Source organism: Perognathus longimembris, chromosome 1, assembly GCF_023159225.1.
Source record: "Perognathus longimembris pacificus isolate PPM17 chromosome 1, ASM2315922v1, whole genome shotgun sequence".
NCBI lineage: Eukaryota > Metazoa > Chordata > Mammalia > Rodentia > Heteromyidae > Perognathus > Perognathus longimembris.
In genome coordinates, this window is record NC_063161.1 from 135,058,206 (window position 1) to 135,085,335 (window position 27,130).

At 43.7% G+C, this 27,130-nt stretch overlaps 1 protein-coding gene across 2 annotated transcripts; it reads left to right on the top strand.

Annotated features, from left to right (window-relative positions):
* The first annotated feature begins 3,715 nt into the window (after nucleotides 1-3,715).
* Msantd3 (Myb/SANT DNA binding domain containing 3) lies at nucleotides 3,716-27,130 on the top strand. 2 transcript variants are annotated; one of them, XM_048338170.1, is made up of 3 exons: nucleotides 3,716-3,734; nucleotides 14,247-14,697; nucleotides 25,969-27,130. In XM_048338170.1, the coding sequence occupies exons 2-3, from the start codon at nucleotides 14,280-14,282 to the stop codon at nucleotides 26,376-26,378; spliced, it is 828 nt and encodes a 275-aa protein (XP_048194127.1). In that variant the 5' UTR covers nucleotides 3,716-3,734; nucleotides 14,247-14,279; the 3' UTR covers nucleotides 26,379-27,130. The 2 variants fall into 2 exon arrangements, with proteins under 2 accessions (XP_048194127.1, XP_048194118.1); XM_048338161.1 differs by lacking the exon at nucleotides 3,716-3,734 and adding an exon at nucleotides 3,830-3,887.

Here is a 27,130-nt window from a genome sequence, read left to right on the forward strand (position 1 = left end):
GTGAGAACTTAGAGAGTAAACTCCCTCTTCTCTATGGAAGTCCTTCCCATGTGACTTCAACAACTGCAATTCAAAATGCAGGTAAATTCTTGAGTTTGATGGCGCTGTGACAGCTTAGGGTATACCAGCACTCGGCTCTGCCAGCTGCTTCTCAGAAGATCAAGAGTACATGCTGTCACAGGATGCAATGCGTTAGCACTTCTCAGAGAGCTCAGGCTGCCACAAAGTGACACGCTGCAAGCCTTAAAGCTTTGAAGTCCTGTTCGCCTCTAGCATCTGGACATATCCTGGTGGATGTCTGCTATGTTGATCAAGCCAGTTTCTCCTGAGAAATGCTCTTACAAAGGTATGTCTCAAGCGTTAATTAGATTCCTTTCCATAGATGCCTGCTTCCATCCTAATTGAGCAATTGGACTTTGATCATTTTGGAACTCACTCATTGTGTAGTTAATGTACCTTGTTTATTGAATGCATTCCTCATGAGATTTGGTTCTATTATTCTTCCCTAGTTAAGCATTGAGGGCCTAAGAAAAATTCTCATTGCTGTGGCAATAAAACCATATCATTCATGAAATAGAATATTAAGTATCTCCTTATATCCTCCTTATGCAACAGGAAGAGATATTATGCTTTTTAAAAGGAAAGGGGGTATTCTTTCTACCCTACTTGCAGAGTTACTTTGCACAGTGTTCATTCCCCAGATACTTTTTCTTACAAATCTCTACACACACAATTGGAATTTCTTTTACTTCAAGAAAGTGAAAGGAAGTAGTTCATTAGTGTCATTCAGAGAAACTCAAAGGAAAAAATTTAGGTTTTCCTACATGAAGGATAAATCAAATGAATGCATAAAGAAAATGTGGTTCATATGTATAACAGAATTTTATGCAGCCTTTAAAAGGAGTAAAATTAAGATTCATGGTAAGTTGAGCACTCGTGGCTCACGCCTGTAATCCTAGGTACTTAGAAAACTGAGATTTGAGGATCACAGTTCAAAGCCAGCCCAGGCAAGAGAGTCCAAGTCTATAAGGTGCTTATCCCACCAGAAAACTGAAGTGGCTCTGTGGCTTAAAGTGATAGAGCATTAGCCTTGAGCAAAAGAGCTCAGGGACAGCACCCAGGCTCTGAGTTTAATGGAAAAAGACAGAAACAAAAGAACTCATATGCTATGATTCCACTTGTATAAGGTACCTGGAACAGTCAAATACACAAAGACAGAAAATAGAATAGAGTTGATAGAGATGGGGTAAAGAAGAAATGAGGAGTCAGTGTTTAATGGGTACAGGGTTTGGAATGATGAAAATATAGAATTGGATGTTGATAAAGGATCCTTAACAATGTGAATGTTTTTCTTGATACGGTTTCTTTTACCGTAAAGGAAAAGAAAAACCCAGAGTCAGCACACAGGCCACGCTGAGCCAGCTCAGCTCAACAATGTCACCAGGAGCCCAGCCTCTTTCTTTCAGTTTATCATCCTCAACCCTTGACTTTTGTCCTAGTGTTCATGGTGGCTGTTTCTGTGGTCCTATCTGTGTACTACATAGGAAGAGCCATACATCATCTTCTAGAGATGTTCTACATTTTCATTCAGGAAAGGAAGCCTTGGGGAGTGTCTGTTTAAAATGTACTCTCCAGAAGTTGTTTGAGATCACATGTTTTCAACTGGGAGTCCCAGAAAGTTTTGTTTTTTTTAAACTTTTTCTTTTTTTTTTTTTTCTTTTGGCCAGTCCTGGGCCTTGGACTCTGGACTCAGGGCCTGAGCACTGTCCCTGAGCTTCTTTTTGCTCAAGGCTAGCACTCTGCCACTTGAGCCACAGTGCCACTTCTGGCCGTTTTCTATATATGTGGGTGCTGGGGAATTGAACCCAGGTCTTCATGTGTGCTACTAGGCCATATTCCCAGCCCCCAGAAAGTTATTTTGCAGTACCTTCTCAAGCAGAGAATGGCACTGTTAAGGGGACTCGTGAGACTTCTGGGTAGCCAAAATTTCAGTGTCTGTGAAAGTAAAATGTAGAGGTTTGTTTTGCCTTTTTCTGGAAGCCAGCTCATACTGGATGCTGTTTGCTTGGTTTGTTACTTTTTCTTAGCCATGTGTATTGGAACTTCCCATGGGAGCATCTATCTATCTATCTATCTATCTATCTATCTATCTATCTATCTATCTATCTATCTTTGGGCCAGGCAACAGTGGTTTGCACTTGTAATCCTAGCTTCTCAGGAGGCTAAGATCTGACGATTGAGGTTCAAGGCCAGCCTGGGCAAGAAAGTCTGAGACTCTTATCTTCAATAAACTACCCCCAAAAGCTGAAAGTGGAGCTGTGGCCCCAAGTTGGTAGTGTTAGCCTTGAACAAAAGAGGCTCAAGGGACAGCAGCACCCAGGCCCTGAGTTCAAGACCCAGGATTGGGGGAGGGAGGGAGGAATCTTTGGTTCCTTTAGCTATTGCATGCAACCTTGATTTAATGATTCTAAGACACAGTTCAAGTTCACATTTTACAGTCTTGAAAACAAAACAGAGTAACAAGAAAAATAATGAAGTACTGGCACATGCTACCACATGGGTGGACCTTCAAAGAAGCCGGACATTTTACCATTCCATGTCTATGAAACATCCAGAAAAGGTAGATGGGTAGAGGCAGAAACTAGATGAGCCGGGTGCCAGGGCCTGAAGGAAGGAGAGACTGGAGTGACCACTTGCTGCGTGCACGAGGGGTTTGTGTTTTGGGGCGATAAAATGTTTCTGAGCCAGATGGAGTGGATAACTGTTGTGAACGCTGCCGAATGGTTTTCTTTTGGAAGAGGTTAGTTTTACCCCGCTGTGGGAACTTCACCTCGATCAAAACGAGAAAGCTCTTCTCGGGTCCTGGAACCGCCCAGCCGCCCTCCTTGGAGAAGGGGCCCGGTGCCCCGCCCAGTCCCACAGTGGCTCCGTCAAGCTATGCTTTAGGGCTCACGGGGGACGGCCCCACCGGGCCCACACCCCGTGCCCGAAGCCGGTCCGCAGCTCGGTGGGCTGCCAGGCGGGGAGCGCACAGCCCCGGACACCGGTCCGACCAAAAAGTTAGGGATGAGCTCGGCCCGGGTGTGTGTGTGGGGGGGGGGGGCGCTGTTCCCGGCATCACCGAGTCGTCCCCCTCCCCCAAAAAAGGGCCTGCGGCGGGTCAAGAGGTTGGGGAAGAACTGACTAAAGTCCACAACCGCCACAGGCACTGTGTGTGGGTGGAAATGCCTTCTTTTGTTGTCGTTCACGGAAATGCAGCCGTCTGCCGGGGCCCCAGGGAGCTCCCCGGCCAAGGTGGGGGAAAAGGGAACCGCATCGGCCCTGGATGCCGGAGTTGGGGGGGGGAGGGGGAGGGAGGGGACCTGGCCCGGTCCCGGCGCGGACCCTCAGCGCCCCGTCCCAGCGCCCTGGGGAGCCCCGGCGGCCGCGGCTGGGCTCGGGGCGGTAGGGACTGAGCTGAGCGGGGCCGCGCTCCCGCCCTCCCCGGCGCCCACCGCGACCGAGCGGCAGACGGCGGCGGCCCGCGAGGGGGGCGGCGGCGCGGGGCTTTGTGGCCGCGGCGCGCGCGGCGGGGCCTGGCCGTCCGGGGACGCGCCGCCGCCGCTGCTGCCGCTGCCGCCGCCGTCCGGCGCTCCGAGCCCGCCTGGCCCGCCCCGCCCCGCCCGCCAGAGCCGCCCAGGCCGCCGCGCCCGCGCCTCCTCGGGTCCCGCGGCCGCGCGCCGCCGCCGCCGCAGGTAGGAGGGGGGGGCGGGCGGGCGATCGGAGAGGCGGGGGAAGGAGAGGAGGGGGGAGCAGAGGGGGGAGGGCCGGGGAGGGGGCGGGCGGCCTGGCGGGCTTCCGGGCCCGACCGCCGCGACCCCAGCTCTGCAGGCCCAGCGCGGGACACGGTGAGTGGGGCCGGCCTGCTGCGTACAAAGCCCCCGGGCGCGGGCCGGGGTGGGGGGTGGGGGGGAGATTCCAGATGCCCCTGGGCTCGGGGGCTGGGAGGTGGGGTGCGGTGGCAGGGGGTGGGGGCTGAGGAGGGGAGGGGGTGGCCAGGACCCTCGGGTCCGGGGTGTTGCAGGCTGGGGGAGTCGCTTGAGAAGAATCCAGGTCGTCTTTCATTCTTGGGTCTCCCCCCCCCCCCTCCCCGTATGCCATGCGCTGTGCTCAGCGCTTTAGCTCACTTGTCTCCATTAAGAACCGCCCCCCCACCCCCGCCCCGTGCATGGTCCAGGTCTATAATGGGAGGGGTCCCCCACTTGGGGGAGCGTGGGCTGAAAGCCGAGCATCTCAGTCCTGCACCACTGACCTTGGGGGGAAAGCTCCTCCACTTCGGGCCTGTGGGCCCCTGATTCTGTAACGGGGGTGGGGTGGAGGGGAGACTGGGGTGTGATGTAACATCTACCCCATTGATACTAGTGCAAATAAAGTGTGTGATCTGGCTACGTTTTGAGCACTTATTAAAAAAAAATGTACCAGGCCTGAGTTACTAAACAAAACAGTTAGCATGAATTAGTATTAAATCTATCGTCCTGGCACTGAGGGAACTACTGTAGATTGTATGACAAATAATGTTTATTTAGGAGTAGGAAACAGTGAGAGAATTTAGTCTCCCTATCCCCACATTCTGGAGAATAAATATTTCCTGGGGTGGTAACGTTTAAGAGTACACATTTCTTGCAGCACTTAGAACGGTCATAAGGACATAATTTTTCATACCTTTAGAACGGGAGGTTGAATAATAATGGGGCCTTGGGTTATGTGTACATTTCAAAATGTCAGATTAGGCCCTCGATGTGTTATTCGAAAAATTGTCGAATGTTAATTCAAAAAACATAGTTCCTGAGTTAGATTTGAGGATAGCTGTGAGAGTTTGGGACTGGAAAGAAAGGGTTCTGGGAGCTGGAGCAGCTAAGATGTTAGGGGAGGTGTGTATGTCTTTCTGTCTGTCTGTCCCGGAGGGTCATCCAGTCCCCTCCTGGCAGCCTCCTTCCCTCAGAGAGCTAGGCAGGGAGGGAGGGGTGCCGGAAGTGAGGTCATTGGTTGTCCCTTTTTACTCTCTGGCCAGGACAAAAGTGTTCAGATGGAATGCAGGCCCCCGGAACTAGGCCTCCTGAAGTGTCATTGTCTCTTCTTAGGATGCCTGCAATTCTTATATTGTGTTTCAGGAGTTGGGGGGGATCACTCACCAGTCCCAGAAGTTGATAAGACACCTAAAGGACTTAGCTGCTCTATGGGGGAGGTTGTTTATTTGGTTAGAGAAGCAGTGGGACTGGAGACAGTGTTGGGGGGACACAGTGTTCCATTATGGAATGAAGAGAATTGAAAAGCTCTGAAGAAGGAAGAGGAAAGCAGAAGTCCCAGGAGGTAAGGCCATGGGGCGCGGGTAGAGGAGCTGACCACTTCAGCACACAAATCTGCTGAGAATCTTGCAGATCTGGGTTCGAAGGACAGGCACCCTACCCTCTCCCAATTTTTCACCCAAGTGTAATGGAGGGTCAAGGGACTCAGGCTGGCCTGTATTGTAAGTGAGCAGGAGGTTTGGTTTTGCATCCAGCCCAGAGGAGAGAATATTTGAGTGCATCAGAGAAGATGCAGTGGAAAGAGTAATCATTATGGAAAGACGATAAACATAGATAGTTTGGGGCTCGAATCCATTGCTCTGCCATTTCTTAACTTTGCGATTTTCCTTTTTTTTTTTCTAAATGCATATCAAGGAGCTCCATAATTGTATTGTTTTTCCTGTCCGTGAGAACATTCATTCAACAAATATCTGCTGGACACAGGTTGTGTGCTGAGTCAGATCTACATATTGAGGTGCAGAGATGAGTCAGAAATTAGGTATTCCCTTAAGTCCAGAGAAGGGAAGATGGCCACAAAGAGAAAATTGCAAAAAGAAAAAAGAAAAAGAAAAAAAATGGTACCAAGCAAGCATCTAGGATCGGCAATGGGCTCAAAGAAGAGTGGCCAGTGCTTCTCAATGGGATGAGTATGAGGCTGTCATATAGGTTCTAAATATTTCATTATCTCCTAGCCCTCCCTCCTTTTACTCTGTCTTCTCTGCCCCAATAATCTCTCTTAAAAAAAAAAAAGAATCTAGGTGTCTTGTGTGTAGTTTTTAAACTGCTTCCAACTCATTCTAGAAGGAAGCTGTTATAAACAACAGTCTCACTGGGGAAAGCCTCAGAAGTGTTGCATAGGAGCTGGGTCTTGAACGATGGAAATAGACCCCGGATGGACCCTGGAGTCCATCCTACAGAGAGAGTCCTGTGCACCCAGATGCAAAGGCAAGAAGATGAATTTTGTGTGGTTAGGTTGAAAGATACAGAAGTGGAGGTAGGTGGAGATGAAGGAGTTCTATAATCTGGACTAGATCAGTGTGCTGTGAGGGTTGGGCTTGGCAGTCATTTATATGTGGGAGAGATGTGAGGGAGGTATAGCAGGGCTGTGGCATGATCACTGTGCTTTAGGAAGATGTCTCCTGGGTTGTGTGAAAGATGGGTTGGAAGCTTGTGAGACTAATTGCTCATGTTGAAGGGTACACAGGGTACATAGCTTTGGGAAGCTATGATGATGTGACTGACACCATCAGACATTAGGAGATTTGAAGGTCGAGGAATAACTAGGGGCGTTTTAATTAGCTTTGGAGACTTGGAGATTTCTGAAGTGCCCATAGGGAAAAGCCAGACAGAGGTGGTTGGTAGATAACCATAACACTAAACAGTGTGTTTGATGCTAAGGGGAGAAAATGGGACTAGGGAGAGAGGTTCTCCCTGATACCCCTGTTTTGTTTTAAACAAACACTAAGCATTTACTGTGGGCAAAAGTTACACATAAAGGGGAGCTCCAAGCCTGGGATTCCCCTACCCAACATGTCCTCCAGGATAGATCTCAGCTCTGAGAAACTGACAGTGCTGCAGTAAAAAGTAAATACTCCCCAACCCTGGCCTAGAAAAGAGCCTGTGGTCTGAACAAAAGGGGTGGGGGTGTAGGAATGTGTTCTTCAGAAGAGAGGAAGCAGGCTAGAATGAGAACACCCACAGAAGGGACCTTCTGCCTTTTGGATTTGCTTTCTGTGATGATTTAATGATTCTAAAAGCAATACAGGGAAGCCTGGGCAGTGGATGGTTTAGAAGGGAGCTGTAGGGAAAATGAAGAAAGGAATCAGGACCTTGAAGAACCATCATCTTGCTTAAAGGGGGGACTACAGTGTGGGAGGACAGAAGAGGGCAAGAAAGGGGAGGGCCTGTGTCTGAGCACATGGCTGGTGCTGTTCACAGGCACAGATGGTAAAAACCAACACTTCAAAATTGCTTGGTCCCTTGAAGTTGGTAGGGAAGGGGAAGGGGAGGAAACACATTAGAGAAAGTAAGTTTAGCACTAAGTTTAAGATTGCAAAGCCATCTGAGAGCAAAAAAATGAAGGTGGTACAGCAGAAACGGAATGGCCACCCCAGGTAGCTAAAACCAAAACCTGGAAGTGGAGGTGAGGCTCAGGTGGTAGAGTACTAACCATGAGCAGAAAAGGCTGAGTGAGAGTTTAAGCCCCACTAAGGGTTGTCTATAGAACTCGGACCATGATTCCATTGCAGTCTCTTTGCTTTGCCAGTAGCCTCAGTAGCTTTAGACATAATAAGAAAATGCCATCTATTTGTCTGTTGAGGAATGAATAGTAGAAGTTAAGTTGCAAGTAAACAAACCACTAACAGTACTACTACTATGGACTGCCAGTACTAGAAGGAACTTTAAAGAGGACCCACTAGAGCTGTGATTTAGAGGTGAGGAATTGAGAGAGAAAAGAGGTCTTGCTTAATGTCAAAAGTTGGGTGACAGAGTTAAGAGCAGTTTTCAGATGCTATGTTAGCCTTCTATCAATGTAGCGGGTATCCTAGGTAATCGGCCTATAGAAAGAAAAGGGTTGTTGGGATCATAGTTTGAGAGGTTTCAGTCCATGACCACTTTCGTCCTGTTGCCTTGGGCCTGTGGCAAGGAAGCACATCATGACAGGATCCTGTGGCTGAGCAAAGCCACATGGTCAGGAAAGTGAAAGAAGAGGAAAGGGTTCAGGTCCCACTTCCCTCTCCAGGTTCATACCCCTAGTTCTACCTCCTCCCACTAATACCACACTGGGGACCAAACCTCTTATTCATGAGGGACATTCAAGATCCAAGCCTTAGCAGATGAGATCGTGGGAAAGGCTTGATGGTACCCAGAATAAAAAGAGTCTTAGTGAGAGTTTTCCAAAGAGGAAAACAAACCACCAGCCTTCCACTTGCAGCTCTCGTCTATTACGAGGCCTTTTGAGAAGCCCCTATTTTGCTCTGAGCTTTAGTTTCCTCATCTGTAAAGACAGAAAGTTGGACAGAGGTCTTTAAGTTCAAGACCAAGATGGTACCACAAGGTAAGTTTCTTTCTTAGGCCTCTTATCTGTCTTGTGGGTAGGAGGAAGGCAAAGGCAGAGAGTGAATTTTATGATGTCTTTTCTTCTAGGAGCACTAGGAGCACTAATTTTGTTGGACCAAGGCCTCATACTTGTATAAGAATTCATTTGGCCTTAATTCCTCAAATACTCAGCCCCCAAATATTGCCACATTAGAGGTTAGGGCTCCAATATTTTTTTCTTCAGTATTGAATTTTGTGAGCACACAGCCCATAAGCAGCTGGATTTTTTGCTTTAAGCTGTATATTAAATATACCTATTACACTCTTCTGGTAGCTCAGTTAATGTTAGTGCTTGGGGAATTATCCTAATCATTTCTTTCTCTCTCTCTCTCTCTCTCTCTCTCTCTCTCAATGATACTACAATTGTGCTTTATTTAGATCTATTGGTGGGTCTTTGCCACATCCAAGGGGAACTTTCACTGCTTTTGGATTTTGTTATTTTACTGACCATTTTTACTTTAATGCAGCTGTTAGTGTACTGCTTTATTGTATATGATATTCTGCACATGGTAGGCAGTTTTATACCTGTGTAAAGATATATGCATTCATTAAATGCCTATTGAGGGCCACTTTTATGAGGTTACTGGGCTGATTTTTTGAATCACAATCATGCTTTGAACACACAGCATATTCTCTATTAGAATAGGAGGCACAAAAGGAGATTGCTACTTTAGCAGAGTAGGAGGTAGGGAAGGGAAGACCATCTCTAATAAAAGCTGATGTGGCTGGGAGGCTTGTTGTCATCTGTAACCAATTATGGATGACGTTGATTACCTTTACGCTACAATATGTTTTCTAACCTCATAGTTTCCAGTAAGACGCTTTGCTGGGGAGATGTCTGTGGAAGTGTTTGTGTACTAAGGACTACAACGTGCTCTTGCAAAATGCCAGCATCCTCCTGGAGTGTGGATCACTTTAAAGCTCTATATCACTAGGCACTGGTGGCTTATGCTGGGATTACAGATCCTAGCTACTCAGGAGGCTGAGATCTGAGGATTGCCGTTTGAAGCCAGTCTGGGTAGGAAAGTTGATGAGACTCTTAATCTCTAATTGCCATCAAAAAGCTAGAAATGGAACTCTGGCTCAAGTAGTAGAGTGCTAGCCTTGAGAAAAACAACAAAACAAAACAAAAACTCAGGGACAGCTCCCAGGACGTAAGTTCAAGCCCCAGGAATGGAAGGGAAAAAAAATAGCCATATGATCTCTGCAGTTACTTTCCAGTCATACCATACATTTTTTTCACAATAACATCAGCAATTTATTTCAAAGCTCTGATTTATCATGAGGGAGGTGGGTAAGGGCTTAGGGGGTCTTGGTTGAGACAGACAAAGAGGAAGTGATGGAAGCAAGGAATATGGATGGGGGAAGGAAAAAGAAGGGACAGAGCCAACTAATAGAGGGCAGACACTACTCCCTTAATTTGTTCTACCCTTGGACCTTTACCATCTGACATCTGGATTGCGAATTGCTTACTGATGTGATTGGAGGTATTAGAGGCTGTCACTATATCTGAAATAAAAGAACCAAGCAAAGGGCAGGGAATATGGCCTAGTGATAAGAGGGCTTGCCTCATATACATGAAGCCCTGGGTTCGATTCCTCAGCACCACATATATAGAAAAAGCTGTAAGTAGTGCTGTGGGTCAAGTGGTAGAGTGCTAGCCTTGGGCAAAAAGAAGCCAGGGACAGTGCTCAGGCCCTTAGTTTAAGCCCCAGGACTGGCAAAAAAAAAAAGAAAAAAGAAAAAAAAGAAAAGAACCAAGCAAAGCAGAAGAGTAATGGGCTGGCAGTCAGAACTGGGTTTAAATCCTAGGGCCTTTGCCACTAATTGCCTATGTTACCAAGGTAACTTCCTAAGCCTCAGTTTTCTTGTTTAGGAAATGGGAATAATTGGTTAGTAGAAATAAACTGCTTGGCTGAGAATCCATAGGGAATCCGTAGGAGTATACTGTTTTGTACTAGAATCCTTTACAGCTCTGCAGAACACAACCACATGGCCCAGGGGCCTGCTGTTCTACAAAATTAAGCAAGTAAATTGGTAAGTCTGGATTTACTTAATAGTGATTAAATAACAGTTTGGTTAATAGGCTATTAATGGTCCCCAGGTGTTGGTAATTCAAGTATTTGCTTTTCAGAGCAGTTGTATAATTTCTTCTGTACTTAAAATTTGTCCTTAACAGAAATATCTTGAGCGTTACAAACTGCTCTTAAGGGCTATTTTTAGGAAGATTAAATGATATAGTGTATATAAAGCATTTGGTATAGTGCCTAACCCACAAGAAGTGCTCAATAAAAGTTACCTGTTATTGTCATTGCTCTACTGGCCACTTTTAGGGCAAAATCCTTTGTGATCTTTAGACACCCTTTAAGCCCACCACCACCTAGCAGCATGTGACAGTACTGTACATGTGAAGAGGAATTATTAAATTGTCTGGCATGAATTTTGTGTAATTTCAGTTCTAGGAATTCCAAGGACTGAAGACTGTCAGAGTGTGGTTTATTTGCCTGAGGATGTGGATTGCATATGTTCTTAAATGATTAAATGACTTTAAAAAAAATCTCTACAGTTGATGAAGATTTTTTTTTTTAAAGTATATTAACAGCAAGAGTAAATGAAGTAGGGAGGGCAGGCATGTTTATGGGCTGTTAGTGGGAATATAAATTGGTACAGCATTTTATAAGGGCAAGGTGTTAATGTCTCAGAACTCTGGACTGTTTGATCTTTTGTGGCAACTATCCCTCTTCTAGAAATATCTTTTGAAGAAATAGATAGAAAAAAAGATTTAGAGCCAGGTGCCAGTGGCTCATGCCTGTAATCTAGCTACTCAGGAGGCTCAGATCTGAGGGAAGTGGTGAGAAGCCAGCCAGGCAGAAAAGTCCACGGGACTCTTACGTCCAATAAGCTACTCAGAAAAAGCCGGAGGTGGTGCAGTGCTTAAGTGGTTGAGCACTAGCCTGAGTACAAAGCTCAGGGGCAGTGCCCAAGGACCTGAGTTCAAGCCCCAGGACTGCCAAAAAAGTGTGTGTGTGTGTGTGTGTGTGTGTGTGTGTATGTGTGTGTATACATACATAGTGTTAGTATTTCTCCCACCTTAGGTCCTCAGCTCCTCTCATTAGCCCCCAGGTCCATAATGGGCCACTCCTACTCACCATTAAGACCTACCTACTTCCCTTTAGCCCCAGAGAAGCTGCCACCTGGGTAAGGTGCAGCCGCCATGTTGCTCCCTCTCCTGTGGGAGATAAGGCCCCACTAATAAACCTCCTTATAAACCTTCTTTTCCTGTCCGTGACTTTCTCTGCATGGTCCCCTAGGATGGCCGGGACATATCCTTTCACATATCATGTGTGTAAAATAGCAATATGTATAATGCTATTTATAAACAAAAGAAGGACCAATCTTTTTGTTGTGTGGATGAGAGCTGTCAGTTCTTAGGTCAGTGATCTCTTTTCTTTCTTTCTTTCTTCTTTCTTTCTTTCTTTCTTTCTTTCTTTCTTTCTTTCTTTCTTTCTTTCTTTCTTTCCTTTCTTTCCTTTCTTTCCTTTCTTTCTTTCTTTCTTTCTTTCTTTCTTTCTTTCTTTCTTTCTTTCTTTCTTTCTTTCTTTCTTTCTTTCTTTCTTTCTTTCTTTCTTTCTTTCTTTCTTCTTTCTTTCTTTCTTTCTTTCTTTCTTTCTTTCTTCTTCTTTCTTTCTTTCTTTCTTTCTTTCTTTCTTTCTTTCTTTCTTTCTTTCTTTCTTTCTTTCTTTCTTTCTTTCTTTTCTTTCTTTCTTTCTTTCTTTCTTTCTTTCTTCTTTCTTTCTTTCTTTCTTTCTTTCTTTCTTTCTTTCTTTCTTTCTTTCTTTCTTTCTTTCTTTCTTTGTGCTACTGTGATCCTAGAGCTTGAACTCAGGGCCTGGTTGCTGTCCCTAAGCTTTTTTTTTGCTCAAGGCTAACACTACCACTTGAGCTGCACATGGACTTTCTGTCCAGGCTAGCTTCGAACTACCATTTTCAGATCTTAGCTTCCCGAGTAGCTAGGATTACAGGTGTGAGCCACTGGCACCCAGCTAGATCAGTGATTCTTAAAGAGTGAGGGGCAGGAGGAAAGTGGGCATAATGGCAGCTCTTCAGGCAGAGGAATTGGGGTGGGGGGGATGAGGTAAAAATCTGCTCTGGGTGCTATGTAGTTGAAGAGCATTCAGTGTATCCATTGATTTCATTATAAAAATGACACATAGTAAAACGGACTGAGAGGTCATACAGAAGAGAGATTATATAGTACAATGACTAATCGATTTAGGTTGGAGAACATTCCATTTTGTTTGTTTTGTTTTGTTTTTGCCAGTCCTGGGCCTTGGACTCAGGGCCTGAGCAGTGTCCCTGGCTTCTTTTTTTGCTCAAGGCTAGCACTCTACCACTTGAGCCACAGCACCACTTCTGGCCATTTTCTATATATGTGGTGCTGGGGAATTGAACCCAGGGCTTCATGTATAGGAGGCAAACACTCTTGCCACTAGGCCATATTCCCAGCCCCAACATTCAGTTTTTATAAGGACTTGAAGTACTGATAAATACAGAAAACTTATTTGGGGCATTTGGAGAAGGAGGAGGCCCTATCGTGTATCATATTAGAGACCTTAGAGAAATATGATCCAAGCCCCAACCTGGAAAGTTAGGGGCACAGGGATACATTGCCTGAAGATAAATGCCTTCTTGTTTACTGGTTCTTGGTAGGGTCTGAACTGTATTTAATATGTGTTTAAATCTCTGTCTCTGGCACTGAATGCTCCCCATGTGAATAAGAGTGGTGCCTGGTAGGAGATGCTGACCACACCAGTATCTCATTCTAACCTTCACTTTGGGGACGAGGTAGTGTGTTGTGGGAGAGCCTGGTTAGATTTTGTTACTCTGGTGTGAAACCTATACTGCTTGGCTTGACTTTACTAAGGACCTGAGTGTGAAATGTACTTACTCAATACTGTGAGGATGGCAAAGCAGACTTAAAGAGTGGTTATTGCATAGTTTGGAGCCACTGAAGGCTCAAGAGCCTAAGAGACAGTTGTAGATGATCAGTAGCAGTACTAGATTTCTGGGATAATCTCAAGCAATCTACTTCATGTTCTGGTCCTCCATTCCCTTGGTAGTGGACAAAGTCTCTCCACAGGCTCCTTCATTTCTGAAATGATAGCAATTGTATAAGCTTGTGTGCTTTAAAAAGTGGCCCTTAGACCTGAGGAGTCAGAAATGCATACCTTCTTGTGTGTGGATGAATCTGAGATTGCTCCAGGACCACGACCTAAGGTCACACATATAATGATGGAAATGTCAGATCTTTTGGAGTAATTTCCTCATGATTCCGAAATCTTGGTGCTGTTTGCATAATCTGTTCTGTTAGATTATACAATGGCTTCTCTTGTCTTCATCTGTGACAAAAACTCGAGAGAGAGAGCTATTTGGTTCAAAAGCTGCATGAAATTAGGATGCAGGGGAATAGCCAGTGCCCTAACACTAAGCAGAAAAATAAATTAGGGAAATGGAGGTTCAGGTAGATATTGTGTACCAGATAAAGTCTGGTATTCTAGCACCTAAGCCACACCTCCACTTCTGGCCTTTTGCTAGTTAATCAGAGGTAAGAGTCTCTGACGTTCCTCCCAGGCTAGCTTTGATTCTTAATCTTCCAGTCTCAACCTCCTGAGTAGTTAGGATTATAGGAGTGAACCCCCGGGGGGCACACAATTGTACTTCTCTCTGAAACAAGGAATCTAACAAGTTAGGGCTTATGCTTAAGTGGTTTGTGACATTTTTCTTGCCAGAGTTGGTCATTGTTGTTTCAAACTTCTTTTCTAGGATAGCTAGCGAGCCAGAGAAATATAGTGGAAAATGCAAAACAACGAAATTATAAAGCCTGCCAAATACTTCTCGGAGTTGGAAAAGAGCATCTTGCTTGCTTTAGTAGAAAAGTACAAATATGTGCTGGAGTGTAAGAAAAGCGATGCCCGAACTATTGCCCTCAAACAACGTACCTGGCAGGCGCTTGCCCATGAATACAACTCCCAGCCCAGCGTCTCTCTGCGGGATTTCAAACAGCTAAAGAAGTGCTGGGAGAACATCAAGGCTAGGACCAAAAAAATTATGGCTCATGAGAGGAGAGAGAAAGTGAAGCGGAGTGTGAGCCCACTGCTCAGCAGCCACGTTCTGGGGAAGGAGAAGATCAGCACCATGCTGCCTGAGCAACTGTACTTCCTACAGAGCCCGCCGGAGGAGGAGCCCGAGTACCACCCTGACACCCCAGCCCAAGGTACCTGCTCCTCGGGACGAATTGCGTATCATTTTAGCTTCAAAAATGGTGTATTTGGAGGGAATTTGTCAAAAAGACTTTAACATCACACTTGACCTTCCCTCCTTCTTTCCTTTCTCCCTTCCTCCCTTCCTCCCTTCCTCCCTCCTTTCTTCCTTCCCTTCTTCCTTCCTTCCTTTTCTTCCTTTTCTTTATTTTTTGGTGCCCTTCCTGGCACTTGAACTCAGGGCCTGGGCGCTGTCCCTGAGCTTTTCTGCTCAAGGTTAGCACCCTACCACTTGAGCCACAGCTCCACTTCTGGCTTTTTGGGGTAGTTGATTGTAATTGGAGATAAGAGTCTCCCAGATTTTTGTACCTGGGCTGCCTTCAAGCCAGGATCCTCACATCTTAGTCTCCTTAGTAGCTAGGATTACAGGCCTGAGCCACTGGTACCTGGGAAACTTGAATTTCTTGATTCACAATCTCAGGATTCTATAGGACAATCAAGTCATATGGTATATAAGAATAAGAGTACGTCATTCTTTGTGCTTTTTCTATTAGAGATTATTACTGTTTATAGGGACTATATTAGTCAAGACTATATTATTTGGATGGTTAATAATGAAGTACTTCTGTTGCTTACCTCAACCTAATTTGAAATATATTAAAGAGAAGTTGATGAGGATTTATGTGCATTCATTTGGTCTTTTTGTTTTTATTTAAAAAAATTCTTTTGAGGACTGATTATGTGCAAAGCACAGTATTGAGTCATCCAAAGCTATGGGGCTGTGGATGTGGCTTAGTGGTAGTGTACTTGCCAAGCATGCATGAAGTCATGGGTTCGATTCCTCAGTACCACATAAACAGAAAAAAACCGGAAGGGGACTGTGCCTCAAGTGGTAGAGTGCTAGCCTTGAGCAAAAGAAGCTCGGGACAGTGCCCAGTCCCCAAGTTCAAGCCCCAGGACTGGCAAAAGAAAAAAAAAAGAGTAAACTATTTCAAACTTAAAAACAAACAGAAGTACAATCTGGCACAGTGACTCATGCCTAGCTAATCAGGAGGCTGAGATCTGTAGGACGGGGGTTCAAAGCCAGCCTGGGCAGATAAATCCATGAAATACCTTCTCCAAAAATAACCCAAAGAGGCAAGGCTGTAGCTCATACCACTGTGGCTCAAGTGGTAGAGCACCAAGTGGTAGGGAAAGCAAGCTGGACAAACTCAACTTCCTGAGTTCAAATTAAGAGACAATATAGCAAAACACTGGTTGATTGCATGGTTCAAGCAACCTTGAGTTCAAACCTTACTTTACCCTACATCAGCAAAAACATCTATTTGGTATTCATCAAGATTAAAAACCAGTATCTCTACTTGTCCTAATAATTGTAATCTAAAGTTTGCTCTGTGGCACTGTAGTAATTTAGAGGAATTCTACAAAAAATAATTTTTAATTTTATTATTTGTCCATTGAAGAGAACTAAATATGTCATACATAGTCCTACGGAAGAAAAAGAGTGCCATATCATCAGAGCACAGGGCTAACTTGTTGTAGCTTCAAAGACTGGCACTAAGGGACTATTAAAATGTCTTCAGGCAAGAGAAGGGTATAAAAATGTATAGCAATAAATTTCTAATAATTCCTACTTCTTTTTTTTTTTTTTCAATTTCTTTTGGTCAGTCATGGGGCTTGAACTCTGGGCCTGGGTGCTGTCCCTGAGCTCTTGAGCTCAAGGCTGGTGCTCTGCCACTTGAGCCAGAGGGCCACTTTCAGTTTTCTGGTGGTTAATTGGAGGTAAGAGTCTCACGGACTTTCCTGCCTGGGCTGGCTTTGAACCACTGATCCTCAGATCTCAGCCTTTTTTTTTTTTTTTAACTTTTTTCTTTATTGTTAAAGTGTAGTACATTTCTTGTTCAACTTGTTACCTCCTTCCTTATTTTCCCCCACTCCCCCACTGCTCCTTTCCCTCTCCCCCCAAGAGTTGTACAGTTGGGGGGCTGGGGATATAGCCTAGTGGCAAGAGTGCCTGCCTCGGATACACGAGGCCCTAGGTTCGATTCCCCAGCACCACATATACAGAAAACGGCCAGAAGGGGCGCTGTGGCTCAAGTGGCAGAGTGCTAGCCTTGAGCGGGAAGAAGCCAGGGACAGTGCTCAGGCCCTGAGTCCAAGGCCCAGGACTGGCCAAAAAAAAAAAAATTAAAAAAAAAAAAAAAAAGAGTTGTACAGTTGGTTTACACCAAATGGTTTTGTAAGTATTGCTTCTGAAATTTTTCTTTTATTCTTTGTCTCTCGATTTTGATATTCCCTTTCCCTTCCCTAGTTCTAATACCTGTATAAACAGTATTCGGGGTATTCAGATGTGGTAGTGGGGGTACAACCACAGGAAGGGAACACAAGAGAAACACAACTAAATAAAACAATCAAACAAACAGACAAGAAAAAAAAAGGTACGGTTTCACATGGCATATTGAATATAATAACAACAGTGATATAATTCTTGTTTCCGTAATGTGGAGTTCATTTCATTTGGCATCATCTTATGTGATCATGTGGGTGTAGCTATTGGGGTATTTTGATCTTCTACTATGACTAGCCTAATCATGTACTAGCTATTCTCTATGAGTGACACCATAGGGTTTATGTTTCTTTGGGTCTGGGTCACTTCACTTACTATGATTTTTTCCAAGTCCTTCCATTTCCTTACTTATGGGGCAGTGTCATTCCTTCTGATGGAGGCATGGAATCCCATTGTGTATATGTACCACATTTTCCTGATCCACTCGTCTACTGAGAGGCATCTGAGTTGGTTCCATGTTTTAGCAATGACAAGTTGTGCTGCGATGAACATAGTTGTTCTGGTGGCTTTAGTGTGTTCTTGTTTGTAGTCTTTTGGGTAGATGCCCAAAAGTGGGGCTGCTGGGTCATAGGGGAGCTCTATGTTTAGTCTTCTGAGGAGCCTCCATACCGCTTTCCAGAGTGGTTGAACCAGTTTACATTCCCACCAACAATGTAGTAGGGTTCCCTTTTGGCCACAATCCCTCCAGCATTTGTTATTATTAGTTTTCCTGATAATTAACATTCTTAATGGGGTGAGGTGGAATCTCAATGTTTTGATTTGCATTTCTTGCATAGCCAGTGATGTAGAGCACTTCTTCATGTGTCTATTGGCCATTCGCATTTCCTCTTCAGAGGTCTTTAGCCCATTTGTTGAGGGTGACAGTTGGTTCTTTGAGGATTTGTTTTAGAGAAATTTAATTTTTTGAGTTCTACATATATTTTAGATATGAGGCCTTTATCCGTTGTATAGCCAGTAAAGATCTTCTCCCAATCTGTGGGCTTTCTATTTACCTTGGAAGCTATGTCTTTTGCCCTGCAGAAGCTCTGCAGTTTGATGCAGTCCCACTTGCCCAGCCTTTCTTTGATTTGTTGCATTTCTGGACCTTTATTGAGGAAGTTTCTTCCAGTGCCAAGGAGTCCTAGAGTTTCTCCTATTCCTTCAAGTAGTGTTTTCAGGGTATCTGATTTTACTTCGAGGTCTTTGATCCATTTGGAATTGATTTTGGTGCAGGGTGATAAATAGGGATCTAGTTTTAGTTTGTTACAGGTGTTGACCCAGTTTTGCCAACACCATTTGTCGAAGAGCTCAGCCTCCTTTTTAGCTAAGATTACAGGCATGAGCTACCAGCACCTGGCTAATTTTGATTTCTTTTAAGCTAGGAAGTGGCCAGTAAAGGTTTATTGCAGTAAGGAGAGGACACCTGAGTAGAGGAAGGTTGCTGGAGAGCTAGCCTTCATGATTGCCTGTCCATTGCTGGGAGGGCCCAGCAAGCACCTGTCTAGGAAAATCTGATTCTCATTTGCAGGATGGGAAATTCACTTGTCCCCAGAGTAGACTGAGCTCTGAGGGATTGGCTTCTGTTAATTAAAAGTCACAAGAAACCTAGAATGTTATCTCTGTAGAGTGAGAAAGATAATTACCAAGTAATCCGACTACAGCTTTTGCTTAGCACCTTTTTAAAAATTCCTGCAGAGCTCAATTAGGATCATAAGTTTGCTTGCTGGTCATTTGACCGAAGTTGAGTCCAGGAACTTAGTTGAGTAGCCAAAGTGGTTAGTGTCCTAAAACTTAGGCATCAGTTCCTACTCTGGAAGTTTTTTATGCCTGGGCTTTAATTCTTGGGTTCTCAAGCTAGGTTAACTCCTAGCAGTGGACCTGGGCCACACTGCTAAATGACAGTGTCCTTGCTTAGGAGAGGTTTATAGCTTCAACTAAGTGATTCCGCTCCATCTTGCTAGCCTCTGAGCCATTCAGTCTCCATGTGGCAATGTAGAGACTGGTGCAGGGGGAGGGAAGGGAGACTGAGCAGAACTGCTTTGTGCGTGGTGGCTGTTCTCCTGGCCAAGTTGCTGAGGGCGATGCTGACATGAACTGTGTTTAGCTCATTTTGCTCACTTGAATCCTGTGTTACCCTGTGTTGATTTCATAGAGTTATTTTTAAGGGGCAGTCTTATTTCCACATTTTCAAAATCTGAGGTAGAATTGAGAGAGTTCATCCCCCCTCATTATTTTTTGAAAGAAACAGTATAATACACTTATAGCACAGTGTATATATTTCAAGAAGGGAATAAATAAGGATTCTTGATGACCTTCCTGTAGTGACATTTGCTCAGGCCTTACTTGCAAAAGGGATGTATTTTAAACCGGATGTCTGTGCATAGTTGACATGGGAGATGTCCCTTTCTGCTGGGGTTTATTAAGTACCACTGAATACTACTCTCTTTGTTTCCCTGTCACATCTGGAGAGCAGTGGGGAACTCTGGTACTTGGTCATTTGGGATATATGCTCAGAGTAATCAGCTAATATTACTAGTTAAGGTATTGCAACACTCTCTGCAAAGCTTTGAGGGTCCGAAGTAGATCTGTGGCTCAAGTGGTAGAGCACTACTGGCCTTGAGCAAAAAAAAAAAAAAAAATCGTGGGCAGTGCCCAGGCCTTGAGTTCAAGCCCCAGAGCCTGCCACAAAGAAAAAAAAAAGCTTTTAGGTTGTTTTACTCATTCAGTATTTCAATTTACTTCCAAGAAAGAACAAAAAGACAAACAGAGATGGACAGGGAGCATTTGTGGCCCTCAGATCTTGTATATATTCAGACAAATGGACTATGTGTGTGTATGCTTTACGTTTGTCTCTTTAGCACTGTGCTTTCCAGTATGGTAACCACGAGCCACATGAGGGTAATAAGCACGTGAAATGTAGGCAGACCAAATTGAGATGTTCTATAATTGTACACATCATATCTTGAAGACTTAATACCACAAAAAAGAATGTAAAATATTTCATTTCTACTTTTTACATCACTTACATGCAAAAATGATAATAGTTTAGGTGTAGTAGATTAAAATTAGTGTTTCTTCTCTCTCTCTCTCTCTGTCTTGTCAGTCATAGGGCTTGAACTTAGGGTCTGGACACTATCTCTGAGCTCTTTTTGCTCATGACTAGCACTCTACCACTTTGAGCCACAGTGCCGCTTCTGTTTTTCTGGTAGTTAATTGGAGCTAAGAGTCTTCCTGCCCGGGCTCACTTTAAACAGCAATTCTCAGACCTTAACCTCCTGATTAACTAGAATTGCAGGAGTGAGCTACGAGCACCTGGACCTTATTTTCTTGTTAATGGGGCCATGAGAACATCCAAAATCACTTAGGTAGGTAGCTTATTTTCTGTTTTCATTCAATACTACTATTCTGACACCTTCCAGGGTGTCTGTTGAGAGAAATGTGTAGGTGCCCAAAGATTTGCTGGAGTTTATTAAAATGTTAAGCTGGGCCGATACCCATGGCTCACACCTGTAATCTTAGCTACTCAGGAGGCTGAGATCTGAGGATTATTTGAAGCCAGCTTGGGCAGAAAAGTCTGTAAGACTCTTATCTCCAACCAAAAATACAAAAAAAAGCCAGAAGTAGAGCTGTGGCTCAAGGACAGCACCCAGGCCATGAGTTCAAACCCTAGGTTTGGGGGGGGGGGTTCGGGGGAGTTCAGCTGGAACAAAGCCTACTAGTATTTCACTAGAGGCTTCCCTCCAACTACATTTTGGTGTGAGATGGTATAACTGTCATCTTGATCACCATCTAGTGGTTCTCCTGAACTTTGGCAGTGCCTTTCTCAAAATGTACAGTTGTGAGTGGGGCACCGGTAGCTCACACCTATGATCCTTAGCTACTCAGGAAACTGAGATCTGAGGATCGTGGTTTGAAGCAAGCCCATGCAAGAACATTCATGAGACTCTTATCTGCAATTAGGCACCAAAAAAAAGGAAGAAAGAAAGAGAGAGAGAGAGAGAGAGAGAGAGAGAGAGAGAGAGAGAGAGAGAGAGAGAGAGAGAAAAGAATAAAAAGGCAAGAAAGAAGAAAAAGTCAAAAGTGGAGCTGTGTCTCAAGTGGTAGAGTGCTACCTTTGAGCTACAAAGCTCAGGGACAGTGCTTTGGCCCTGAGTTCAAGCCCCAGGTCAGCACCACCAAGAAAAGAAAAGTACAGTTGTATTTGAGCACAGTAGTCTTAAAGTTTAAGAAAAATACTTGGGAACATATTTAAAAGAAAATGTAGGGCTGGGAATATGGCCTAGTGGCAAGAGTGCTTACCTAGTATACATGATGAAGCCCTGGGTTCAATTCCCCAGCACCACATATATAGAAAATGGCCAGAAGTGGCACTGTGGCTTAAGTGGTAGAGTGCCAGCCTTGAGCAAAAAGAAGCCAGGGACAGTGCTCAGGCCCTGAGTCCAAGGCTCTGGACTGGCAAAAAAAAAAAAAAAATTGTAGTATTCACCCCATAAATACATTAAACCAGTTTATATCCTATATATTCTGTGATTAATTGACTGACATTTGTTTTCCATTATTTTGACAGAAGTGGTGTGGAAATTAAACTAAAGGAGCTATCAGAATTTGCCAAGGCATAGCTCTGAGGGGAATGTGATAGGCCAAATGCCTTAAAGGAAGCTAGGCTTTTGAGGAACACTTAATGTCTCAGGGGATTTTATATTTCATACAATCATTTCTTTACTAGAAATCTGTAATTGAATCATGTAAATATTGCCTTTAAAATTCCATTATTGCCAGGCATTGATGGCTCACGCCTGTAATCTTAGCTTCTCAGCTGGCTAAGATCCATGGATCACAGTTTGAAGCCAACTGGGGCAGAACAAAACACCAGCAAAAAGCCAGAAGTAGATTTGTGGCCCAATGAGTAGAAGCAGAGGTCAACAGAAAATGCTAAGAGACAGCACCCAGGCCCTGAGTTCAAGCCCCATGACTTGCATGCACATACAAGCACACACATACATACACAAAATCATTATTATCATTATTTAATCCATTCCTGTTCATTTGGGGTAGGAACTTGAGTCCAGAGAAATGTATTTTTAGTTATGGCCACCTGCATCATTTGTTTGTGAAAAGCTTCTCTTGTGTGTTAGTTAGGTGTACATTCCCTTTTAATCCCCGCTTACCACTTTCATTCCCTTCTCTTGCACCCACACCAGTCTTATGTGCTTGAGTATTCTTTTAATGTGCTGTTTTATATCCATGTGTTTTTTCAAGCTTCCACAGATTAAAAGTTGTGCTGCAGATATCTCTTTTGCTTTTTTTCAGTCATATTTTTAAGATCTATCTACCATGGTATGTATCTACCACATCTTATTTTTCTAGTTGCTCAATAATCTTTCCTGTTCTATTGAGAACAACTAGAGATTGGCCTGCACACCATTTACTAACAATCCTTTTCGTGTTGATAGCTAAATTTACTCAAATCACCCAAGTGAAGGAACTCTCTGGGGTGTGTTCTCAGTCCCACAAAAGCCTTCTACTCTTTTGCATAAAATTGAGTTGCTTTCTACTTTGAATGGCTTTGTTTTACTTGTGAGAGAGATTATGTGGTGTGTGTGTACACCAGGTTCATAGTTCTATTCCAGCCAAGGGAATAATCTGCCTACCTCAGCCCTAGCTTCTATTTATGAGATAATATTCGTTTGAACATTAATTATGTACTGTACCAGCCTCCTGGGCTTTTTGTTGTTGTTGTTGTTTGTTTATTTGTTTGTTTTGCACCAGTCCAGGGGCTTAGACTCAGGGCCTGAGCACTGTCCCTGGCTTCTTTTTGCTCAAGGCTAGCACTCTACCACCTGAGCCACAGTGCCACTTCTGGCCTTTTCTATATATGGTGGTGAGGAATTGAACCTAGGGCTTCGTGTATACGAGGCAAGCATTCTTGCCACTAGGCCATATTCCCAGCCCCAGCCTCCTAGTTTTAAGTCCTATCTTCTGCCAGTCTTTTTAAGAGGGCAGGCTATTTTTCTTTAAAATGGGTACGTTAGGGCTGGGAGCATGGCCTAGTGGCAAGAGCGCTTGCCTCGAATACATGAAGCCCTGGGTTTGATTCCCCAGCACCACATATACAGAAAACGGCCAGAAGGGGCGCTGTGGCTCAAGTGGCAGAGTGCTAGCCTTGAGCAAGAAGAGGCCAGGGACAGTGCTCGGGCCCTGAGTCCAAGGCCCAGGACTGGCCAAAAAAAAAATAAATAAAATAAAATAAAATAAAATGGGTATGTTAACACACATTTAAAAAGGAATCATTTTAAAAGTAGTTATTTCTTTGTTCCCAGACATAGATACTATCTTATTGTTCTCAAGTCTGGAGAGAAATATGGAGATCAAATGTCTGAATGTATACTGATATACCTAGTAATAGTTTTGTAGTGGATACAGTAGGATCAACTAAGCAGGTATTATAGTGAGAGACTAAGCTGGAATGGTTGAGCTTGGATTTTGGTGTCCTAGAGACCTTGTTTGAAATCCTGGCTCTTTAAACTAGCCAAAAAGCCTTGGATATTATATTTGTTTTTCTATAATACCTCCTTAGACAGTTGTTGTAAGATCTAGATGGGGAAAAGTTGTAAAATACTAGTACATGATTTGCTGCTCAGAAAAATGATGGTTACCATCATCATCATCATCATCATCACCATGTCCCTCAAGCCTAGAATTTTGAGATAAAAAGAAGCATTTAGAAATTGGGGAGAAGCAGGTGCAGTGTTAGTGGGTGAACTTCAAAGACTCCAAGGAATATCCAGAACTGTCCCCTAGAATGAAATCAAAGCGCACTGAGAGTAGAGGTTAGAGGGATCCGAATGCATCTAATGTGTCTATGCTTCAAACAAAACATTTTCAGACGTGAGACTAGAAAGGAAACGAGTGAGGTAATGCTCTCAGTATTGGATGCTCACATCCAAGGGCACGTCTGTCCCCAGTGAAAAGCCTTTCCCATGCCTTTGTTCTCTGCTTGCTCACCCATCACAGAGCTCTGTCCTCTCTCCATAATGGTGCTGCATGGAGAGGGATGGGAACCCCTGGAATCAGTTCACCCCACTCCCATTTCTTATCACCCAGCACTGTGCCAGGCTTTCTACTGACTTTTTCATAAGGTTGAGGAACAGGCTGTCTTTGTCTTCAAAGAATTCAAAGACTTAAAGGGGATGTATTTAAACCACCGGATTTTTAATACATGCTCTGCCAGAGATGGGCCCAGGGGGCAGTAGGAACATGAGGGCGGCTAAAGCTGTTAAGAGTTGGTAGGGAGTGCTAGGGATACAGTTTCATTGTTTCTAGATATACTGAAGTTTTGTTCTTTTTGTTTAAACCTCCTCCAAAAGTAAGATTTTTTTTAACCTTTTCTTTAATCTTAATTAGGAACTAGTTATGGTTGTTACCTTACCCCTTGGAGTGAAGTGATCTAAACAGTAGCCATTTCCTTTTATTAACAGAGTATTACAAATTAGGTTTCCCCTAGTAGTCATTAACATTCCCAGCATCCTATCTTCCAGAATAATGGAGTGGACATAATAATGTAATCAACTTGGTTAATAAATTGATATTACTTTTCTCTGAGGAGAAGATTCTCATTATCTGAAATGGAAAAGGTCTCAAGAAAGCCTTGGAGTCATAGCTGAAAGACTCCACGGGTTACTGAAGTTAGTGCTTTCCTTATTGAAATTCTCTAATTGACATTGATGTCATAGCCCTGTAAAAATACCAGTGTGCCAACATGACATGTAACTAAAGTGGAATCCTTTTGCATCTATATGCTTTTTATCCTTTGTAGTCAAAGATTTAGCCAGTAAGTATTACCTGCCATCCATCATGTATTAAGGAAAGTAATTCATACCTACGACTAAGAAATGCCCAAATAATAACATTGTATGGGGTGCTGTAATAGAGGAGAACAAGCAATAGAACAAGAAGCATTGGTCCTGAACCTATAGGAGTTAGTGCGAAGGTTGAAAATGGAGGCAGAAATGAGGCATAACAAATAATGTGTCCAACTTTAAGCTGAGGAGATCATGAGACATAGGGTTGCCAAAAGATGTGCAACTTTTTGAAGAATGTGAGTGGTGTTTGGTAAGATGAAAAGATATTTTGAAGAGTTAAGCGAAAATGATAAAAGAAGGTCAGAATGAGATTGTAAAGTTACTGTAGAGAGAGAAGTGGGCCAGAGATGGAAACCTCCAGAGTAGGAAAAATGAATAGATGGGCTGAGCAGGAGTCCCACATTCAAGAGCCTTAAGAGGATCATCAGTCAGACAGGAAGGAGGCTATAGACATGCTTACGAGAAATTGATGGCTCAGAAGCTAGTGGAGGAAAGAAATTTCGAAGTTTGACAAATGCCAGGGAGAGATGAAATGAGGGGAATGTTCATGGTTGTCCTTGGGATCTGATAAATGGACCCCAAATGGCAGTGCTGGGGGTTATAGCCAGATACAGGAGGCTGAAGAGGTATGTGAGAGATCTAAGCTGAGGAATGCAGACTCATTTGCAAGAAGGACCACCTGTGTCTGTGAGGACTCCCACCTAGGAACAGCAGTCAGCATGATGCTCCTGGAGAGACTGGCCAAAAGAGCCCCGTCTAAGTAAGGAAATGGCAAGGTGATCAGTCTGAGGACTTCATCTGGAGATCCACGGGTTGGCCTTGTATTGGGGTCTGTGCTCTGGCCATTGTTCCTATAGTTTTCAGTTGTAGAAATGGCATAGTAAAATCCTTAATCGTGATTTCTTAAGGGAAAATTACTTTTTTTTTTTCTTTTTTAAGTCAAGGGTGGCCAGGGTACATGTAGACTTGAAGGCTAAATATTACAGACACTATTTTAGATCTGTCCTATAAGGAGAGGCCCTATGGTTTGAAATCAATTGACTTCTTTCACTGCCTGTAAAATCTTTGAACATATGTTTTCTGCTATTGTCTTTCAGAATCATTTGCTGTTTCAAATAGAGAACTGTGCGATGATGAGAAAGAGTTCATACATTTTCCAGTATGTGAGGGGACTTCTCAACCTGAACCCTCGTGTTCAGCTGTCAGAATAACAGCCAATAAAAACTACAGGAGCAAAACCTCTCAGGAAGGTGCTTTAAAAAAGATGCATGAGGAAGAACACCATCAACAAATGTCCATCTTACAACTGCAGCTGATACAAATGAATGAGGTGCATGTGGCCAAAATCCAGCAGATAGAGCGAGAGTGTGAGATGGCAGAGGAAGAGCATAGGATAAAAATGGAAGTTCTCAATAAAAAGAAGATGTATTGGGAAAGAAAACTACAGACTTTTACCAAGGAATGGCCTGTTTCTTCATTTAACCGGCCCTTTCCCAATTCACCCTAAGACTTTGGGAATGACTACCTTGTAATTAATCTGTGTTGGAAATGAAAAGTTTGGAATATGAACTTGCGGTCAGTAACTTGTAACTGAGCTACAACTAGGAAACTTAGAGTGGTAGTAGTCACTTATTTAAGAATACATTCAGGTAAAACAGCTGTACCTTGTGTCCCCTTCCAGGGATAAAGAAGCTGTTATACTCTTCTGAAAATTATCACGATGAGTGCTATAATTCTGAATGTAATGTCTCTTAATTAGAATTCATGTAAGAACCATGTGTGAGTGTTGTAGGTTTTTTTTTTTTAATCAAATGCAAGTGTGACTATAAAGGAGTGTGGCTGATTTTTTTTTTTTTCTTTCTAAGTAGTCATTTTCTATCCAAATCAATGCCCTCCCATTGAAAATGGCTGTCCTGACAGCCACATATCTCTACAAGGGAGAAGCCATTGCTCTCAAAATGTGCTGGAGGCCTTTGGGGTATCTCTGAGAGAGCTACGGCCCCTTGTTCCCTTCTTCAGGACCATCCTCTGGAGTGTGGATTTTCTGTCCCTAAACAGCATCTGGAAGGGTATTTTCCAAAGTGTCTCATAAAACTGCCTTTTAAGGCCTCCCCCCCCAAGAGGAATTCCAAGTAAGGTCTCCAACCATGGTAGTTTCGTTGGAACTAAGACTGTAATAAGAGGGTTTAATGTTCATTTAGATTTCTACCTTCTGTTATATTTGTTTTATTAAAGAAAAGTCTTGTAATTTTATAGTCA

Excerpts from the sequence above, each read along its gene's own strand:
- Msantd3 (XM_048338170.1), top strand. The coding sequence starts at position 14,280 with ATGCAAAACAACGAAATTATAAAGCCTGCCAAATACTTCTCGGAGTTG. Across the intron at positions 14,698-25,968 it reads CCCTGACACCCCAGCCCAAG|AATCATTTGCTGTTTCAAAT; the intron begins GTACCTGCTCCT and ends ATTGTCTTTCAG.